Source organism: Convolutriloba macropyga, chromosome 5 (assembly GCF_964194025.1).
Source record: "Convolutriloba macropyga chromosome 5, txConMacr16.3, whole genome shotgun sequence".
Lineage (NCBI taxonomy): Eukaryota > Metazoa > Xenacoelomorpha > Acoela > Convolutidae > Convolutriloba > Convolutriloba macropyga.
Genome location: NC_134472.1, coordinates 3,902,822 through 3,921,676, shown reverse-complemented (window position 1 = coordinate 3,921,676; position 18,855 = coordinate 3,902,822). Strand labels below are relative to the sequence as shown.

Below are 18,855 nucleotides of genomic sequence, written 5' to 3'. Positions count from 1 at the left end.
CGATTGTGAGCAATGACACCCTGTGTAGCGTAGACTATTCCATTGACTTAATTGGGTGTACATTTCAAGAGTATTTTTTGTGGGAGTTTGGAGGTGAAATACTCATTTGGAGGAAAAAAATACTCAAACTCATTTGGAGAGGAAAATTTTTTGAAAAGTTCTAATAAAATTGAATCAAAAAGTCTCAATAAACCGTGTATCATGTTTAGAGAAGGTTTTCTATTTTATTTTTTTTTTGTATTTCAACATCAGACAAGAAAAATAAAATATAGAAAAAAATTATTTCTTCCATTCCAGGCAGTATGAATTAATTTAGGGTCTAATTGATTTTTAGCTAACAGATTTTAGTAAACAGCATTTTCTACTTGAAACAGTTTTATTTGAATGCACGAGTGAAATAGTTTTTTGTTCAGATAAAATAGTTGACTGAACATGTCGCCAAAACTGTTTCTGATTTATTCTCAATTTTAGAAATAATCCAAAGCTTTAAATTGTCTTTGAACTACACACTTTCAAACGGGTGAAAAAGATTTTTGAACAAAAAAGGGAAAAATTGTTTTACTATTTTTAAAATCAATTCAAAATTTGGTTGTTGTTAGCCTGCCATTCTAGATCGTTTCCTTTTGAATCTGCTCTTAAATGAAGTATTTGTGATTCATCAGGATTGCTAGATCTGCTGCCTAATATATCTCAAAGCCATTTAAGAAGATAAGCGTAGACGAAATGTAACCACACGAGTGAAAAGGTCCGAAATGCGAAAGGTTCCGAGATAGCAAACTTTCAAAAACACATTGTTCAACAAATCAATAATGAAATAAAATAATGGTACGTTAGAGGGGCGGTGAAACTAATTGTTAATAGGACTACTAGAAAAAACTATCACAAAAATCATATAAACAAACTTATTACGCCCAAAACTCGTTGTCTATTTTTTAAAAACATATAACAAAATCAAAACATACACAAGATGAAAACTAAACAAAAAATTGACCTAAAATTCAATAGAAAAGATATTGGACCTGTCCTCAATGCGAATGGGTAACAGTTCGCCAAATAGAGCAAAACAGGTTTAGGTTCAAAAATAAGTTTCTAATTCCGAAAACTATTATTTTCAAAGTAATTAAATCATTAGATATTGACTGAAATCACTCATTTGTTCATTTATATCTCCAACGGAATCAATTGAGACCTGTAAGTTTTCAGTTTTAGTCATACGATTACAAAAGAGAGACAAATATCGGCAAAATTAGAAACTTCAGTTAAACATGGAGCGAAAATGGCATTGCGCCGTCAAATCCAGAACTTTGTCACTAACAGCGTTAAAAATGTTCACAAAAATCAAATAACAAACTTTAATTACGACCAAAACTGGTTGTCTTTTTTTTTAAAAAAATATTGATAACAAAATCAAATCTTTACAATTGTTTAATAATTAATCTCGAAAGAAGTTTGAAGCAACTCTTGTAAACGTGTAGGTCTTTTTTCTAGGGAAAAATTTTTGCTTGACCGTTTTTCTTGAGCATTCTTTCAATTTCACTTCAGTGACTTTTTCGAGGACTTTTTAATTTGTTTGAGTGATTTGAATCGCGCGCATTCAGAAATTAAGTCTGCTGCTAAAATAAAACCGATTGTGAGCAATGACACCCTGTGTAGCGTAGACTTTTCCATTGACTTAATTGGGTGTACATTTCAAGAGTATTTTTGTGGGAGTTTGGAGGTGAAATACTCATTTGGAGGAAAAAAATACTCAAACTCATTTGGAGAGGAAAATTTTTTGAAAAGTTCTAATAAAATTGAATCAAAAAGTCTCACTAAACCGTGTATCATGTTTAGAGAAGGTTTTCTATTTTATTTTTTTTTGTATTTCAACATCAGACAAGAAAAATAAAATATAGAAAAAAATTATTTCTTCCATTCCAGGCAGTATGAATTAATTTAGGGTCTAATTGATTTTTAGCTAACAGATTTTAGTAAACAGCATTTTCTACTTGAAACAGTTTTATTTGAATGCACGAGTGAAATAGTTTTTTTGTTCAGATAAAATAGTTGACTGAACATGTCGCGAAAACTGTTTCTGATTTATTCTCAATTTTGGAAATTATCCAAAGCTTTAAATTGTCTTTGAACTACACACTTTCAAACGGGTGAAAAAGATTTTTGAACAAAAAAGGGGAAAATTGTTTTACTATTTTTAATATCAATTCAAAATTTGGTAGTTGTTAGCCTGCCATTCTAGATCTTTTTTTTTGAATCTGCTCTTAAATGAAGTATTTGTGATTCATCAGGTTTGCTAGATCTGCTGCCTAATATATCTCAAAGCCATTTAAGAAGATAAGCGTAGACGAAATGTAACCGCACGAGTGAAAAGGTCCGAAATGCGAAAGGTTCCGAGATAGCAAACTTTCAAAATTACATTGTTCAACAAATCAATAATGAAATAAAATAATGGTACTTTAGGGGGGCGGTGAAACTTGTTGTTAATAGGACTACTAGAAAAAACTATCACAAAAATCATATAAACAAACTTATTACGCCCAAAACTCGTTGTCTATTTTTTAAAAAACATATTGATAACAAAATCAAAACATACACAAGATGAAAACTAAACAAAAAATTGACCTAAAATTCATTAGAAAAGATATTGGACCTGTCCTCAATGCGAATGGGTAACAGTTCGCCAAATAGAGCAAAACAGGTTTAGGTTCAAAAATAAGTTTCTAATTCCGAAAACTATTATTTTCAAAGTAATTAAATCATTAGATATTGACTGAAATCACTCATTTGTTCATTTATATCTCCAACGGAATCAATTGAGACCTGTAAGTTTTCAGTTTTAGTCATACGACTACAAAAGAGAGACAAATATCGGCAAAATTAGAAACTTCAGTTAAACATGGAGCGCCGTCAAATCCAGAACTTTGTCACGAACAGCGTTAAAAATGATCACAAAAATTAAATAACAAACTTTAATTACGACCAAAACTGGTTGTCTTTTTTTAAAAAAAATATTGATAACAAAATCAAAACTTACACACGATGAAAACTAAACAAAAAAATTGACCTAAAATTCATTAGAAAAGATATTGGACCTGTCCTCAATGCGAATGGGTAACAGTTCGCCAAATAGAGCAAAACAGGTTTAGGTTCAAAAATAAGTTTCTAATTCCGAAAACTATTATTTTCAAAGTAATTAAATCATTAGATATTGACTGAAATCACTCATTTGTTCATTTATATCTCCAAAGGAATCAATTGAGACCTGTATGTTTTCAGTTTTAGTCATACGACTACAAAAGATAGACAAATGTCGGCAAAATTAGAAACTTCAGTTAAACATGGAGCGAAAGTGGCATTGCGCCGTCAAATCCAGAACTTTGTCACTAACAGCGTTAAAAATGTTCACAAAAATCAAATAACAAACTTTAATTACGACCAAAACTAGTTGTCTATTTTTTAAAAAATATTGATAACAAAATCAAAACTTACACAAGATGAAAACTAAACAAAAAAATTGACCTAAAATTCATTAGAAAAGATATTGGACCTGTCCTCAATGCGAATCGGTAACAGTTTGCCAAATAGAGCAAAACAGATTTAGGTTCAAAAATAAGTTTCTAATTCCGAAAACTATTATTTTCAAAGTAATTAAATCATTAGATTTTGACTGAAATCACTCATTTGTTCATTTATATCTCCAAAGGAATCAATTGAGACCTGTATGTTTTCAGTTTTAGTCATACGACTACAAAAGAAGGACAAATATCGGCAAAATTAGAAACTTCAGTTAAACATGGAGCGAAAGTGGAATTGCGCCTTCAAATCCAGAACTTTGTCACTAACAACGTTAAAAATGTTCACAAAACTCCAATAACAAACTTTTATTACGACCAAAACTCGTTGTCTATTTTTTAAAAAATTGTTGATAACGAAATCAAAACTTACACAAGATGAAAACTAAACAAAAAAAGTTGACCTAAAATTCATTAGAAACGATATTGGACCTGTCCTCAATGCGAATGTGTAACAGTTCGCCAAATAGAGCAAAACAGGTTTAGGTTCAAAAATAATATTCTAATTCCGAAAACTATTTTTTTCAAAGTAATTAAATCATTAGATATTGACTGAAATCACTCATTTGTTCATTTATATCTCCAAAGGAATCAATTGAGACCTGTATGTTTTCAGTTTTAGTCATACGACTGCAAAAGAGGGACAAATATTGGCAAAATTAGAAACTTCAGTTAAACATGGAGCGAAAGTGGCATTGCGCCGTCAAATCCACTACTTTGTCACTAACAACGTTAAAAATGTTTAGTACGGAATTACCACTAATGTTATAATTTTAAAAAAACCATGAAATGTTCAGAAATCATAATCATTTTATAAAATCTTGTAGTTACAAAGCCGAGAATTAAATGATTGACATAAAAACCTTTACAAAGATTAAATTATAGCTCACTGGAAACTGGTTGTCAATTCTCTTTACAAAGACTAAGCTCAATTTGAGCAAAAAATTATTTAAAAAATTGGCAAAGCGCAAAAATACATGTTTTCAAACGTCATAACAGACATAAGTTTTCAACTAAAAGAGATGGATTCCTTTCCATCACCTCAGAAGCAAATTGAACATGTTATTAATGAGACTTAGTCACAAGACTACAAAATAACAAAAACAGGCAAAAATCAAAATTTCCACAACTACTTTTAAAACACCACATGGTTGAAGGCATTATTATTACAAGATGTTATCTGCAAGAACTGTGAGTCTTTACTTGGTTCTCATCTGAACATCAACGGGCTTTTCTTATAAAAAAGACTACGCAGAGATGACAACAAAGAGAAACCCAAAAATTGTACTGTTTCGAAGACTCAAAAATTTTTTATGGGGTTAATTGGTCGAATTCATTAGTCAAAACATACAACCAACGAAAGAATTGATGTTGGAAACAACAAAAGTAGTCGAAAATTCTTATTAATGAGTTTGTGTTAAATTAAACTGAAATGTGAGAAAAGTTATCTATAAACTGAAATTTTTAAGCAGGTTCAATTATACATCTCGGAGAAGCATTTGAGACATATCATTTTGAGCTAAATGTCGTACAACAATAAATACATTATGTTGCTGTTGCGCCTTTTTCAACGCAGTGCATTTTTTCAGCTATGCATTACTTCGATTGGACTTGTCAGTGATCTGATAATTCGACAAGAAAGATGGAACCTATAAAATGTTGAATTATGCTCGAAAATAGTTTTTTTTTGAAAACTCGTAGCATCAGAACCAAGGGATAATGTCTTATATATGAAACCGTAACAGACGATAATTTATAACTCAGAGCAAACGGATTGCAACCTGTCGTTACTGACACTAGGCCAGAAGCTGTGAAAAATAACATAAAATAGTGGCAAAGTTCAAAAATTCACCGCCATTTTGAAACAAATATATTCAAAGTCATAAGAGGCATTAGATAGCTACTGAAAGTATTGTTTAGGTTGATTTATACCCCTTTAAAAAACAAATTTGGTCTTTCGTTGGGGAGACTAAGTCATTGGACTACAAAAAGTACAACAAATAAAAGCAAAACTTGTTGAAAATAAAAATGTACGAAATTTTTATGTCAAGGACATAAAAACCATGACCCTAACTCTGAAACCATAATGTGTTCGTTTGGCCTCATTTTCTTGTTGATAGTTTATGTCAATATTTGAGTACTGAGTTGAAGTTCTTGTCGGTAATTAACATTAAAAAACTGTAAATGCTGAAATATTTCGAAAGAAGGGCCGAGCACCAATAAAATCTCAGCTTTTTGTAAGGATCCATGGTGAGATCGAAATCAGTCCTGATATTACTGCGCGTCTAAGGAAACACTTTATTGTTCAAAAGGTCGGAAAGTCGCTCATTTTTTAAACAAAATTTGTTAGTATATCAAAAATAAATAATGCATTTTGTATAATTATTGAGTTTAAAGTTGAAAAAACCGTCAAAGTTTTAATTCCGTAAGACTCTTTTAGCCAGCAGGAGTGTAAATTGCTGTTTTTGAAGCTTACGAAGAATATGCCTACAATTTTTAGGTGTTTACTCCCTGCAAAATTAAAGGTATTGGGCTAAAAAAGCATATATAGTCCCATTTTTGACAAAAAAAATTGTCTGAATTTAGAGAAATGTTGCATAGATTCTAGCCCAAAAAACTCCGATTGAACAATTCAGTTCCCCCGGAAAGGACAATTTGAACAAAAGCATTGTAATTCAGTCGAATGTTCAGAAAATTTAAAATCTCGTTAACTCCCTGTAAAAAACGAAATTCAAATCAATCTTTTAAATTGCATATTCTGCGCTGGACGGTCTTTTAATGATACGACTCACAGCTTTGTACGATGATTTTATCGATCGGCCCAAAATTGACTGAACAAAAAAAAACCCATTTGAGTATATAGTTCCTCCCCCACTAAAGTGGGCCGAAACAATTAGTTTCTAATATCCACATATATTTATGGGCTCGGGTGGCGGCCTTGCAGATTTTTGTACGAGAGGTCTTTCTTCTAGAAAACAGTTTTGATTTTCTAATTTTTCATCTGTTCTGTTATGATTTTTCAATAAGTGATTTTGTATTTGAGAAATGAGTCATAGTCGGCTATTTTGACGTAAATTGTCAACGATTATCGTAAGCTAATTTTGGTACGTTTTTGTTGTAGCTATTATAAACGTTTGAGGCTTTTTATATCTACAAGCGGTAAATATTTGATCGTGCTTTATTTGATTTGTGATTATTTGCAGTCTAGCTAATCGCTTCAAATTTGCATTCGTGTATATCAAATACCGAATATTCTTATTATAAAATAGCATTTATTACGTTGTCATAATAATCAATTGTTTTGAAAATGACGTATACAAACACGCTTTTTGGCCGCAAGTTTTTCTTTGTTTTGCAGACAATATCTCAATAAAACAGCAGATTGCAGAAAAATACGCAATTTTCCAGACCATTCAAACGGCGGGATTGTTCAAAATGATTTTTTGTTCCTTTTTTGGAAATATTCTGTCGACTAAATATGAATTATCTTGTGTCGCCATATGATTTAAAAATATACAGCAGCATGTACGCTTTTTTGCAAAGTTTAAATAATCTCAACGCTTCATTTTAATGAAGAGACGCTCAAATTAAAAGTTTATTGGCTCAAATTTTTGGTCATAATTGTTTTTTGTAAGTAGAAACGCTGTTTTGATTTTGATCGTTTTAATTTTCTATCAGTTGTAATCAAATTAATACATTATCTTTTGAAAGTTTGTTCATTTGCAGTTTAGTTCGGTTTTCAATAAACATAGTCGCAAAAAGACTACTCGGTTGTAAATCGTACGCTGGTTGTTGTTTAATAATTTTTATTACTTCACAATGCAGTCTGATATGAGTGATACAGATAGCTATCTCTCATCGCCCAGTGGCGCTACCTCTGGAAGTTCCAGACCTTCCTCTGGTCCCAGACCCTCTTCCGGTCGATCACCCAGATTTCTGTCCCGCAAGCCTTCAATTCCCCTGTCACCTCAATTCTTCCCGAGTTCAGACTTTTTTCCAGGTATGAATCTACCTATTCTGAGAACAAAGATAACAATTTTATAACAAAGAGCTAAAAAAAATAAATCCAACAAGACTCAGATTTATTTCTAAATTTGAACGTGAAAATTTTATTAAATTTGAGACTAAGATTTAGCGTCAAATTTTCGTCTCAAGAGGATAAAAGGGCGCTCCTGTTGTAGGAGTTTTAATTTTATTTCCGATCCCCTTTTAAACGGATGAAATTAATGTCAAACGTGCTCTTCGTTTAATGAAGTGATAATTTTAAAATATTTTTGGTTCACAGTTGTGAGACCTCAGTAGAGAGCACTTGACACATTGCGTTTTTGGAGGATTTTTTTTGGGAAAACCCTGTTACAACCCTTTTAATTTAGCAAGACCTACAAAATTCAAAAATCTAGATTCGCGATGCTGCTTTAATGGAATGCTGAACAGAAGCAGCTGAAAAGCTCTCACATCTCAGACTTATTACAAAAGCGTCATTTTTCTGGGCATATCGGGTTTATTCGGGTTTGACAGTTGAAGAGCCTTGAACACTGGCCGGAGTGATTTGGGTCTAATATTGTCAGGTTTGAAATTGTCAATGAGCTGCTATTTGCACCCTAACTAGGTGAGTAAAAATAACGGATTGAAGTGACTTACTCAATGAAGGAAAAAAGTACAGATCATGGTGGCACAAAAATTCTAATAGTCAAGTTTAATCCAGTAGTCAGCAAAACTACTTCGATTTAATGATACTCTTTTTTAGCAACTTTTCACGTAGACCGGCATTCAAAATGCTTATATTAATGGGTAAATGATTATTATGGAAATGGACTTGTTCTGGGAAACAAGATTACGATTACTGTTAAGAAGGAAAAGCTTCAAAAATGTCAATGTAATGAAATTCCTGCCTCTGAAAAATTTAGTGGGAGAAAGTTATCTCTTCATGCACGACAAGTATCGGCCTCGAAAATACAGCCGATTTCAACCTGTAAAACTAATGCTTGAAGCGAATATGTATTAGATTAACGACTACGTTCTACTGAATGAGAGATCAAATCATCTGTTAAGTCTTTGACCTGGCATGGAAACGTATTAAGACAACGAAAAGGACTATCCTAATGTCGTGATACTATCCGTTCAAATTTAGAAAGATCCAGGTTTGTGTCTTTCTTCTACAAAAATGATGATAAATATCGACCGGGCCAGGTAATTTTTGAGATGTAAGCACTGAAAAGTTCTGTTTTTCGCAGAAAAGCATTTGTCACTTGGCTGTAAATGCTGCGACGTAAATTGAATTTACTGCAGAACAGGCAGAGAGGTGATTATTTTCAATCTGTTGGTCTCAGACTCCATCCAATTTCCATAATGTTTGCCACGTTTTACGCACGCTGTCCCATGTTCCACTAGACTTAATTTTTTATTGAATACTTGTTTAGGATTAGAACAACTTTTTATTATTGCACCCGAGTAGCAGCAACTGCTCTTAATTGCCAGTGAATGCAATTCTTTTAGTTCTACCAGCATATTTCCAGCAAATCACTGTTAGAACAGTTAAATGACCGCATTTTTTGCTCCTTATTGTTGTGCTTACCTATCATCCCTTCAAGCGCTCCGTCCAAATTTGGTCAGTCATTTCATTTTTTTAATAATAATAAAAAACTTTTTTCAGTACAGAATAAGTAATCTTCAATCTATATCAAATTGCTGTTGAGAAGCATCGTATTGAACGAATGCTGGGAGGCAATTTTGCCTGTTGGAGCACCGTTTCAGAGCTGTTCAAATTCAGTTTTTTGCGTAGGGTTGTCATTCAGTTCATTATGCTGAACCTATACTAAGACTATATAAAAAACAGGGAAAATAGAACTTAGGTTTGATAAGTCAATATTGAATCCTTAATTCTCCTTGTTTAATATAAAAAAACAAACGGTATTTCAATAAACAATTTAAAAAAACTCATAATTAGTTAAACAGTTGTCCAGGAGAGTGTGTTGAGTTTTTTTAGAGAATTGTTTTAGCAGCTTTTTAAACCTTTTAGTTCAAGTTTTACTTTTAGTCAAAATTAGCGAGGTTATTGTAAGGTACTCTTAATCAAAATAAAATTAATTTTTGTTTTTTGTTTGCTAGTTTTTCTGTGAAAGGTATTGTTTTGACTCTCCGATTTTCAAGCTGTTGTACGTTACATTCAACGCACTAAATTTATGTGATTATTTTTTCCTTCTTTACCATGATTGATTTCTTGTATTTTTTGCTTAAATTTGTTGGTAAAATTACATAAATTCTTCACTCTCACCCCGACGTTACATAATTTAATGATGATGATTTATTTACACATATTCAGAGACTCAGAAATGAGAATTTCTCTAGGCGCAACAGTAAAGGTTCGTTTCAGAAGTTTTTTTGAAAGTATTCAAATTTTCCTCTTCGCAGATGTTGACAATGTCAATGCCTCTTGGGGGGTCGGTTGGTGCTCGGTTGGGGGGCGTCGACTTGCCTTCTTTCGAATCTTTCTAGTCTGTTCTTTGCTATTTCTCAAAAAACCTTAATCCTCAAAATTACCTTAATTCCATTGTTGCCACGTGCACTTTTCGTTTTCAAATTCTTGTGTTATGAATCAATATCTTTTAGTTTACAACGATTATGACAATTTTGCGGTAATTATTTAGCGCCAATGAAAGATTATCGATGTCGGTAACAGATGTACTTGGGCAATCTGTTCCATGTTTTGGGCCCAGTGGCCAAAAATATTGTCCTCCAAGCGTTGTTAATGTTTGGGCAGACGAAGTAAAAATTTTTTGCATTGGTGGAGACTTAGCAACATATTCCAAATATTTGGTGCAAGATTTTTGCTGAGATTCAAACCACGTTCATCGCTTGTCTTGTATGTTTTCATCGCATTCAAAAGGCAGACTAATCTCATTTTTGATGTGAGTAGCGGTGACATCTCGGCCCCGGTGGACCATAAAATTGTTGTGGAAATAAGGTGTATGAACACTAAAAATGAGCATTAAAAAAGCGCAATAGAAAAGTTTTACGTCAGCATAATTTTCACACTTTATTCCTATCTTAGGCCAAGACCTCTATGATGACCCGGATTTCAAGAAACTCCTGCAAAGAGGCACGATTGAGCTTGAAGGAGAAGAATTGGAAATATCAACCAATGACATCGAAACCGAAAAACGACTCGGATCTGGCCAATATGGACACGTTTACAGGCAAAAACTGTTTCCTTCATTCTTTGAGTTCGTTGTTCACTTGAGCTAGATCTAATCGCATGATTTATTAGCGGCAGAAAATCAAGTTTGGATTGACGTGAATGATTTTAACAATTGCCTCTCCTTTGGTAACGAGTGGAAAATTTCCTCCCCGTCTATACTCTATTTTATATTACAGAATACTCAAAATTTCCACCTAAACTAGCGGTTCAGAAAAGTTGTGATTGATCAATAAATTGCTCGCTCAAATACTATTCAAATTCTTAAATTCAATGCCTAGCTTTTGCAATGGGGAGGTGATTGTTGAAAAGATCCGTACCGTGGCTGTGTCTTTTTCCAAATTCCGTACACGGTTCTAAGCTAGTCTGTATTTTTTGTTTCAAAAAGTGCGGCTGTGAGAAAATGCAACTTGATCAATTTAACCAATTGTTTTCTGATTATTTTTATTAATGGCTGTAGGGTTTTGCCTATAGCAAAAACAATCTGAAATATTCTTGTGCTATGCAAAGAAACAATTTTATCTTCTTAGATGTCACATTAAATCACATCCGAGGTACAAGCTAGCATACAAATCTGTCAGACTTGAGCTCGAACCCAAAAAGAAGAAACTCATTTTGGCGGAACTGGAAACTACGAAAAAAGTGAAGAACCACGCCTACGCTGTCCAGACATTTTGCACCATAACTTTCGAGACCAACATTTGGTTCATTATGGAGTTAATGGACATGTCTTTGGATGACCTGATAAAGGCCAGAAACTCGATTGCTCCTGAACGGCGAGACGAGGTTGCAAGAATTGACGATTTTCCACCGGAACCAGTTGTTCGTTTGGTCGCTTATGCATGTGTTGAATGTTTGAGCTATTTGAAATCACTTGACATTATTCATAGAGATGTGAAACCCGCTAATATTTTAATTCGGTAAGTTAAACTTAATTTTTTAATAACAGTTTTTGTGAGTTGAAAACCTGATTGTGTGGGCTGCACGTTCAAAATGTGTCCCAAGTGGCAATTTTGATTTGTTAACCATTTGAACTGATGCAAATTTTTCGATTAAATATGATTGTATGATGAAATATCTAACTAAGGAATTTTTAATTTTTAAGTGTTCTCTAAAATATGCAGAAGCAAAATACCTTAAAATTTTTATTCTCTGCTTTTAAAAGTACTGCGAAAGGCGTCATTTGCGAATTATAGTCTGTCTCATGACGTTGCAACGCAAGCAAACGTTCGAAAAAACTTCAAACTTGCAAATGGGCATTCATTTGGTCATTCGCAGTTCACTGTTTCCTTGACGTAGCTCAAATTATTTATTATTTAAAAAAATTTTAAGCGTGATTGTCGACATATGTACACTTTGAAGTGCTTGTGAAACGTACGCGTACGTATAAATAATAACAATTAAGAAAATATTAATAATTAAGTTATCTGGAAACCGAAATACAGAAACAAAAATTTGCATGTTGACCAGGTGCCAGACTGGTGAGGTAAAAGTTGGTGATTTTGGCATCAGTGGCAAATTGCTGAACAGTCTAGCCGAGACCAAAATCTTCCAAATCCAGTACGTGTCACCAGAACGTGTCCGGTATGACGAAATGTGCGCTAATTCCACTAACAGACCTGTGGCTCAAGACGATAAAGATCTGACATCGATTGAGAGGAATAAACACAAGTACTCAGTCAAAAGTGATATTTGGTCAATGGGTGTGACGTGTTACGAGTTTGTGACTGGGGAAAATCCGTTTAATGAAAAGGACAAGTACGAAATCTTTTTTTTCAACCAAATAAGCTTAAAGTAATTTTCCCGGGATGTACATTCTTATTGACCGTACACTGATGGTCTACTCTGATCGACCGTACTTCTTATGGTTCTATAAAAGTCTTTAAAACTTTCTTAGTATGATCTTGCAATCGCTAGATTTAGATTCTAGAAAATTTTCTAGTTTTGGATTAGATTAGATAAGATTTACATTTGGATTTCCTAAGGCTGTATAAAAAGTACAGTGCATTAGTACAATCAGCGCTTGAGAGATATTCAAGTAGGTCCAAACCTGTCGAGTGGTCTCTTCAAAAGAACATTGAACAAAATGAAGCTTAACATGAAGAGCCATTTTACTGACCCCTACCAGAATTGTTTCAGAAGGAATTGGTTTCCCTGTAAGTAATTATCCCTAAGTTTATGTTAAAAAAAGCTGGAAGTTCTGTTTCAGTTAGCCTTATTAGATTTTCAATTAAGTTGATGTCCAGTTTTGTCAAAAGAATACTATAAATTACGCACTCGCGTTTACAACAATTGTTTATTGTTTGTTGACAATTTTTAATAGTCAATTTTTAAAATCGGTTTTTAAAATTTCTTGTCTTAATTTTTTTCTCAATTTCAAATTTGTTTATCGCATTATTGAAAAACATTGGAAAAGCGCCTTAATTAATTCACAGATGTGAAGTTTCCTTTGTGTTTAATTGCTCTCGAATGAAAATCAATTAATGTAAACGTGTTTTTTTTTATGCAAATTTTTTGCTTGACCGTTTAGCGCTGTTCTAGAATAATCCTTGACTTCTCAATGACTGTTTCACGCACATCATCTTGATTTTGAGTGATTTTAACTGCTCTGGCTCCGAAATAAAGTTTGTTGTTCAAACGAATTCGATTGTTAGAGACTTGATGACAAGGAACTGATAGCGCACTGGGTAATAACTCCGTCGAGGTGCCGGAATGGGTCTCAGAAGATCGGGGTTCGATCCCTATGGTGGGCTGATGTTTTTGCACACAAAGAAAAATTTATTGAGGCTACAGCTACTGAAATAAATTGCGCCGCCTGTCATTTTAGAGCAATTTTTCTGACGTTACGACTACCTGTTGAAGACTAAAATTTTCTTGTTTTTGTTAAAATACGATTGTTGATGAATTTTTGCAAAGGGAAAAAAGGTCTTTCCCATTATAGCCCCACATGAAAATATAACTCCACATTATGGTATAATTTCCACGATTGGGGGGGGGGGGGCTACAGGTTATCTGACCACTGAGGTAAGGGTGTTTAATGGGAAAGAGACAGAAAACGCAATATGGGAAAAGAACAAAACAAATTGCGTCGGTCTCTCTCAATTCTAATAACGTTAAAATGACTCAGAGTCTGTTCAACCTGATCGGAGTCCTCAAAGAACAAGGCTGAACCAACGCACTATTTGAAGTGAATACCTTGACTAACATTTTTGATAGAAATTTTTGAAAGTCCTCAGATTACAAGAATGGCAGAAAGCCTGGTTGATGTGAGACCTTACAATAAATTGAGACACCTCTCGATGGATAATTCAAAAATAGATGCAGAAAATAGCTCAAACTCGACTTCTATAATTGACAGTGATAGTTTTCATAAAGAGTAGGCGGAAGGGCTACAATACAAACAAATAATTCCTTGTACATCTGTTTCTGCAAATACCAGAAAATTCTCTAATTCCCGGGATATTATTTGCTCCATCCATCCACACATATTTCGGATTTGGATGTTCTTTCTATTTCGGTTCAATTGAATTTGGCCTTTCGATATGTTGTTCGTAGATGCAACAATGATATAATTCGAAAGATTGACGAAATATCATAATCGAAACCTGAATGGACATCTGTGTTGTTCGCACAGATGAAACAATGGTATAATTCGAAAGATTGATGAAACGTCATAATGGAAACTTTAGTGGACATTTGCAATTTTTTGTTTCTGGAACACGGAACAAGGCTTGAATTTTCAAAAACTTTTGCTTGTTCGCGGGACTGACTTCATTTTTTGAGAATATTGAGTGAACGCTCATTACCCACTTTAATGATCCTCCTTGTTGTACTGAAACTTCTAGAAGATTTTTCCAGCCAAATAAAACTAATAATGATATTTGTTAACCGAAAAATTGTTGACTGATGTTAAGCTATTGCGGGCGGATTTTCCTTTGTTTTTTTTTTACTTAAGACAAGTAACGAAACTTTGGACAAATAGAAAATACAACTGAGAAACAATAAATTTCGTTATTTTTCACAAAAAGATATGAGTCAACCTCTCTCTACAGTAATAATATGTTTTAAAACCAAGCTACATTATATCTTGCTTATCTGCCTATATAGGAATATAAACCTTTCATAAACTGTAGATACTTTTTATATAAATTTTCTAATCGATGTTTGAAGTCGCTAGCGCTAAAAATCCTCATGTCAATAAATAGTATAATTGCAGGAAGGAATTTGAAAAGTTCACAGATTTGTACCAAAAATTGCCAAAATCTGTGGTTTAATCTGTTGCAGGTAGATTCCACTTTAAATTTTCATACATCAGAGGAGAATACTGAATGGAAAGACAGAATTTGTTTGCAAAATGTTAGATTTTGTAGTTTTTCCCATAAGGTTGAAATCAATTTGTTTATGCGAAAAAAGATGCAATGCATCTGAAATTGATTAGAATTTCCTACAAACAGGCAAAATTTCAACTTAGTTCTGTTTTGGAGACATTGAAATTTTAACTAGAATTTGCTGGGTTATCTGCATAAATTTAAGTATAATAGTTTCTTGTAAAGTGGCCAAAAATTTGAAGGAAATGTCCAAATGCCAAATTATAAAACATATAGCTAAGTTAGCTCAAAAGTAAAGTACAATTTTTCCGTCAAAATTTATTATCAAGCAGCTGGAAAATTTATTATTTTAAAAATAACTTTTAACGTTTTAATTTTGGCGTCTGAGTTCATTACTTATCAAGTATGATGTTTTAGCTGTTTTTTTTTGTTATAAATTCGCTGGCTTGAGTGTTCTTAAAGTTCCTCATAGAGACCTTTGTTCATAATAGGTGTAGAAAACCACGGAAAAACCCACAATTTTAGATAGTAAATAAGCCCCCACGGAAATAAACCCCCATTTTAATTTTTGATTTTGGTTGTGATAATTTGTTCGGTTGTGATAGTTTCATATCAAGTCCCACTGGCCTCTAAGGCATGGACAAACGTCAAGTGAGGGTTTATTTCCTATCTGAAATTAAGTTGAGTTTTTTTCCGAAACCGGTTCATAGTGGTCATTTTAGGTGTCTAGGGTTGTGTTTGAAACGAAGATTGTTTTCTTTTGTTTTCAGATTGTTCGATACTTTGAAGAAAATTACCGAGTACGACCCTCCAAAACTTAACAGAAGAGCAGCAGTTTCGAACGATTTGAGCAAGTTTGCCGGCCGATGTCTTCGCAAAGATCCACGGGAGCGCCCGAGATACGAAAGTTTGAAAAAGTCTCCCTTTTTCGCAAACTTTGATGAAAGCAGTGATCGAAAACGTTTAACCAAATATTGTAAACAGTTTGAAAATTTATGTGGATAAAATTTAGTTATAAAAAGCTGTAATTAGCTTAAATTTTGTTCAAAGAGGTTTTTAGTTCTGTGCTTTCAAACACATATCTATAAAATTCGCCCAATAGCTAATTTACCCACTGACCTTTGATAAATTCGGTCAGTAATCCGATTACAATAAAGCATTCGCCATTACAAGTATCTTTTAACATACTTAAGTGGATATTTTAATTCCATGTTTGGGTGTGATAGTTTATATCAAGTCTCAAGTGCAACTTTATGGTAAAACAAAATTGGCAGTGGGTAAGATGGCATTGGTTAATTTGCCCTGACAAACGACTTTTTCCTGTATCTTCGTTTAGCATTTTTGAGGTCTAAGATGGAGAATTGCTCATTTTTTGCTAAAAGCTTAGCTGCTAAGATCTAGTGTGCCGTATTGAATACAAGGAGAGTCGGAAATGTGCGTGCGCTCATAGATCCCACCCCCGCTGAATACAAAAAATATCGAAGTTTGAAATGATAGCCTAAGTGTTACCAGTTGGCAGACACAGCCTACAGATATAACGAAGATGAAATTGCTTGTACTTCAATGATCATTTAGAGTTCCAGTGGGTAACGGTTTACGTTTCGCAAGTCTCATCTTTAACCCACTAAACTTAAGCTTCCAAAGGGGTTAGCAGGAGTGTATTGCCGAAACCCACAATTTGTTCTATACCAACTGTGAAAGCGAATGAAACGCAGACACAAAGGAAAACATAACTGACTAACGTCGCACTAATTGCACTGAAATTTGCTTAGATAATGGCTTTCGGTTATTCCTAAAGTTTATGCTAATTTTAATTTCCAAAAAATCACTTGGTGGGAGCACGGGAGATGGCGGTATCTCTCTTACACAAATAAAAAATTTGACCAATTACTATTTAATGAGAAAAAGAAAAACCAATAACTGATAATAAAATAATTCTGAAATTCACTTATATAGCTGTTCCTAAGAGCCAGTTGCCCATGCTATCGTGGTTTTATGAATTCGGTAGTTTTTAGTTAAAACTGAAAGTGAAGAAACGCTGAATCTGAAAAAATTGTTATCAAAATAATTTGAAAATTTTCGACTGGCAGCTGCAAGGAATTTAGTCTATGAGGCATTTCTGTCAATTATATTTCCATTATAAGACAGACGTGAGCAAATTCTTAGTTCAAACTTCGACAGTAATTGTTAAAATCAAACTCATAGGTTATATTCTTCTATAAATCCATGTTAGAATAAACGTAGCGACAAATTTTTGTTCTTAGTTTTTGACATATATACAATTCAGTTTTTGAAAGAACGAACACGATAATCGGAAATTTTATCGAAAATTTATCTGCTAGCAGTTTTTTTTTAGTTTTAGAGTTACTTTTCTCTTAAACAAAAAGTTTGTTAAACCTCAAAAAGTTGCTATATAATTTTTAATTAAACATATCCACGCAGTGTTGAAAGAGCTTGTACGTGTTATGTTGAGCTAAGACACTAATTTTCTGATACATTTGAAATATGACAAATTTAGGTTCTGTTTTCCCTTATTTTTCAAAGTCTGATCCTTAGATTCAGTAGCGCATTTGAAACGTTACAATGAGAAATAATCGAAAATTTAAGCGTCAACATTTCTTGCGGAAATTTAAAATATATATCTCAATATCAACTGAATCAATTTTGAAAAACTCTACGATATCGAAAAACACCGGATGGTCGAAATTGTATGAGCAAAAGCATAAGAATGCTACAAACATTTTAAACCCAATTTTATTTAGAGTTATCACAATACTTATAGTGCGAGATGTCATTTTGGGATCGTCCATCGAGAGTTTGGTTGTATGCGTCCATTCAAATAACTATGGTATTTGCTGCTGATCTCAAACTGAGATTATGCACGACTTTCATGATTATGCAGGAAATTGCGTTTTGTGAAGATTGTTATTTCATTTTTTGATCAGAAAATAAAATAGATTTGAATTCAATCAGGAATGGAAAAATTCAAGCTGAGTTTCAGCAAAGTTTCTATTTGCATATCTGTTAATAATCATTTCCCAGTTTTTTTAAGTTATTACTAATAATATTAATAAAATCAAATTGTTTTAAAGTAGGCCATGAGCATGAGAGTTAACCAAGCTACAGCAAAACAACTCATTGTCTAGGTTACCAAAAGGCGCTTACGGACCTAGGCCAATGAAGTCAAGCAGCAGAACCATGGTTTACGGGAGAAATTGTTCGTGCATAGAGTAAAAACAATAACCAGGGTAGATAAAAAAGGGTGGAGAGGCCTTCGTTACTGACAAAATAGTTACCTCTATGTTTATTCTGAAAATTTTTTACTTCTTTCGGCTTAAGTTTTTGCACATTTTTGGCAAAAATTAGGTTTGAATTTTAGTATGAAGTTAAATAGTTTTTGAATTGTAATACCAATTGTTTTTGGGATTCGACCACTCACCGTGTTAGTTACTTTTATTTGGCGCGCTTTTGTTCTTTTCGAATGAATAAGTTCAATCTCTCTTTTTTAGAATTGTGTCATTAACGTACAACGTTGTCGTCGTGTGATAAAAGAATTCCGTGACTTCTTTTGGGCCCAAAACTTACTCCTGTGTCGCACAATCAACTTTTGGAAGACCGGACTGTGGAGCGCCAGACTCTACACATTGTTGTCAGTTGGTCAAACAAAGATTGAAAGGTCTTGCATGAGACCTCGCTTTGCTGCACGTTCCAATGTTTCTAGTAAAATGCAGTGTTTGACAGTTTAAATTGCTTTATTTAGGTC

General features: G+C 33.4%; 1 protein-coding gene across 2 annotated transcripts; it reads left to right on the top strand.

Moving 5' to 3' along the window:
- The first annotated feature begins 7,175 nt into the window (after window positions 1-7,175).
- Window positions 7,176-16,159, top strand: LOC142339725 (dual specificity mitogen-activated protein kinase kinase sek-1-like). 2 transcript variants are annotated; one of them, XM_075389955.1, is made up of 5 exons: window positions 7,176-7,569; window positions 10,621-10,792; window positions 11,295-11,684; window positions 12,235-12,522; window positions 15,863-16,159. In XM_075389955.1, exons 1-5 carry the CDS (start codon window positions 7,389-7,391, stop codon window positions 16,095-16,097), a joined length of 1,266 nt encoding a protein of 421 aa, XP_075246070.1. In that variant the 5' UTR covers window positions 7,176-7,388; the 3' UTR covers window positions 16,098-16,159. The 2 variants fall into 2 exon arrangements, with proteins under 2 accessions (XP_075246070.1, XP_075246071.1); XM_075389956.1 differs by having other exon boundaries at window positions 7,178-7,569; window positions 10,621-10,765.
- The last annotated feature ends 2,696 nt before the right edge of the window (window positions 16,160-18,855 follow it).

What these genes read in the sequence shown, in the direction of transcription:
- LOC142339725 (XM_075389955.1), top strand. Translation starts at nt 7,389, where the DNA reads ATGCAGTCTGATATGAGTGATACAGATAGCTATCTCTCATCGCCCAGT. An exon ending in CCCGCTAATATTTTAATTCG is followed by an intron (nt 11,685 to 12,234) that starts GTAAGTTAAACT and finishes CATGTTGACCAG; the next exon opens with GTGCCAGACTGGTGAGGTAA. An exon ending in CCGTTTAATGAAAAGGACAA is followed by an intron (nt 12,523 to 15,862) that starts GTACGAAATCTT and finishes TTTTGTTTTCAG; the next exon opens with ATTGTTCGATACTTTGAAGA.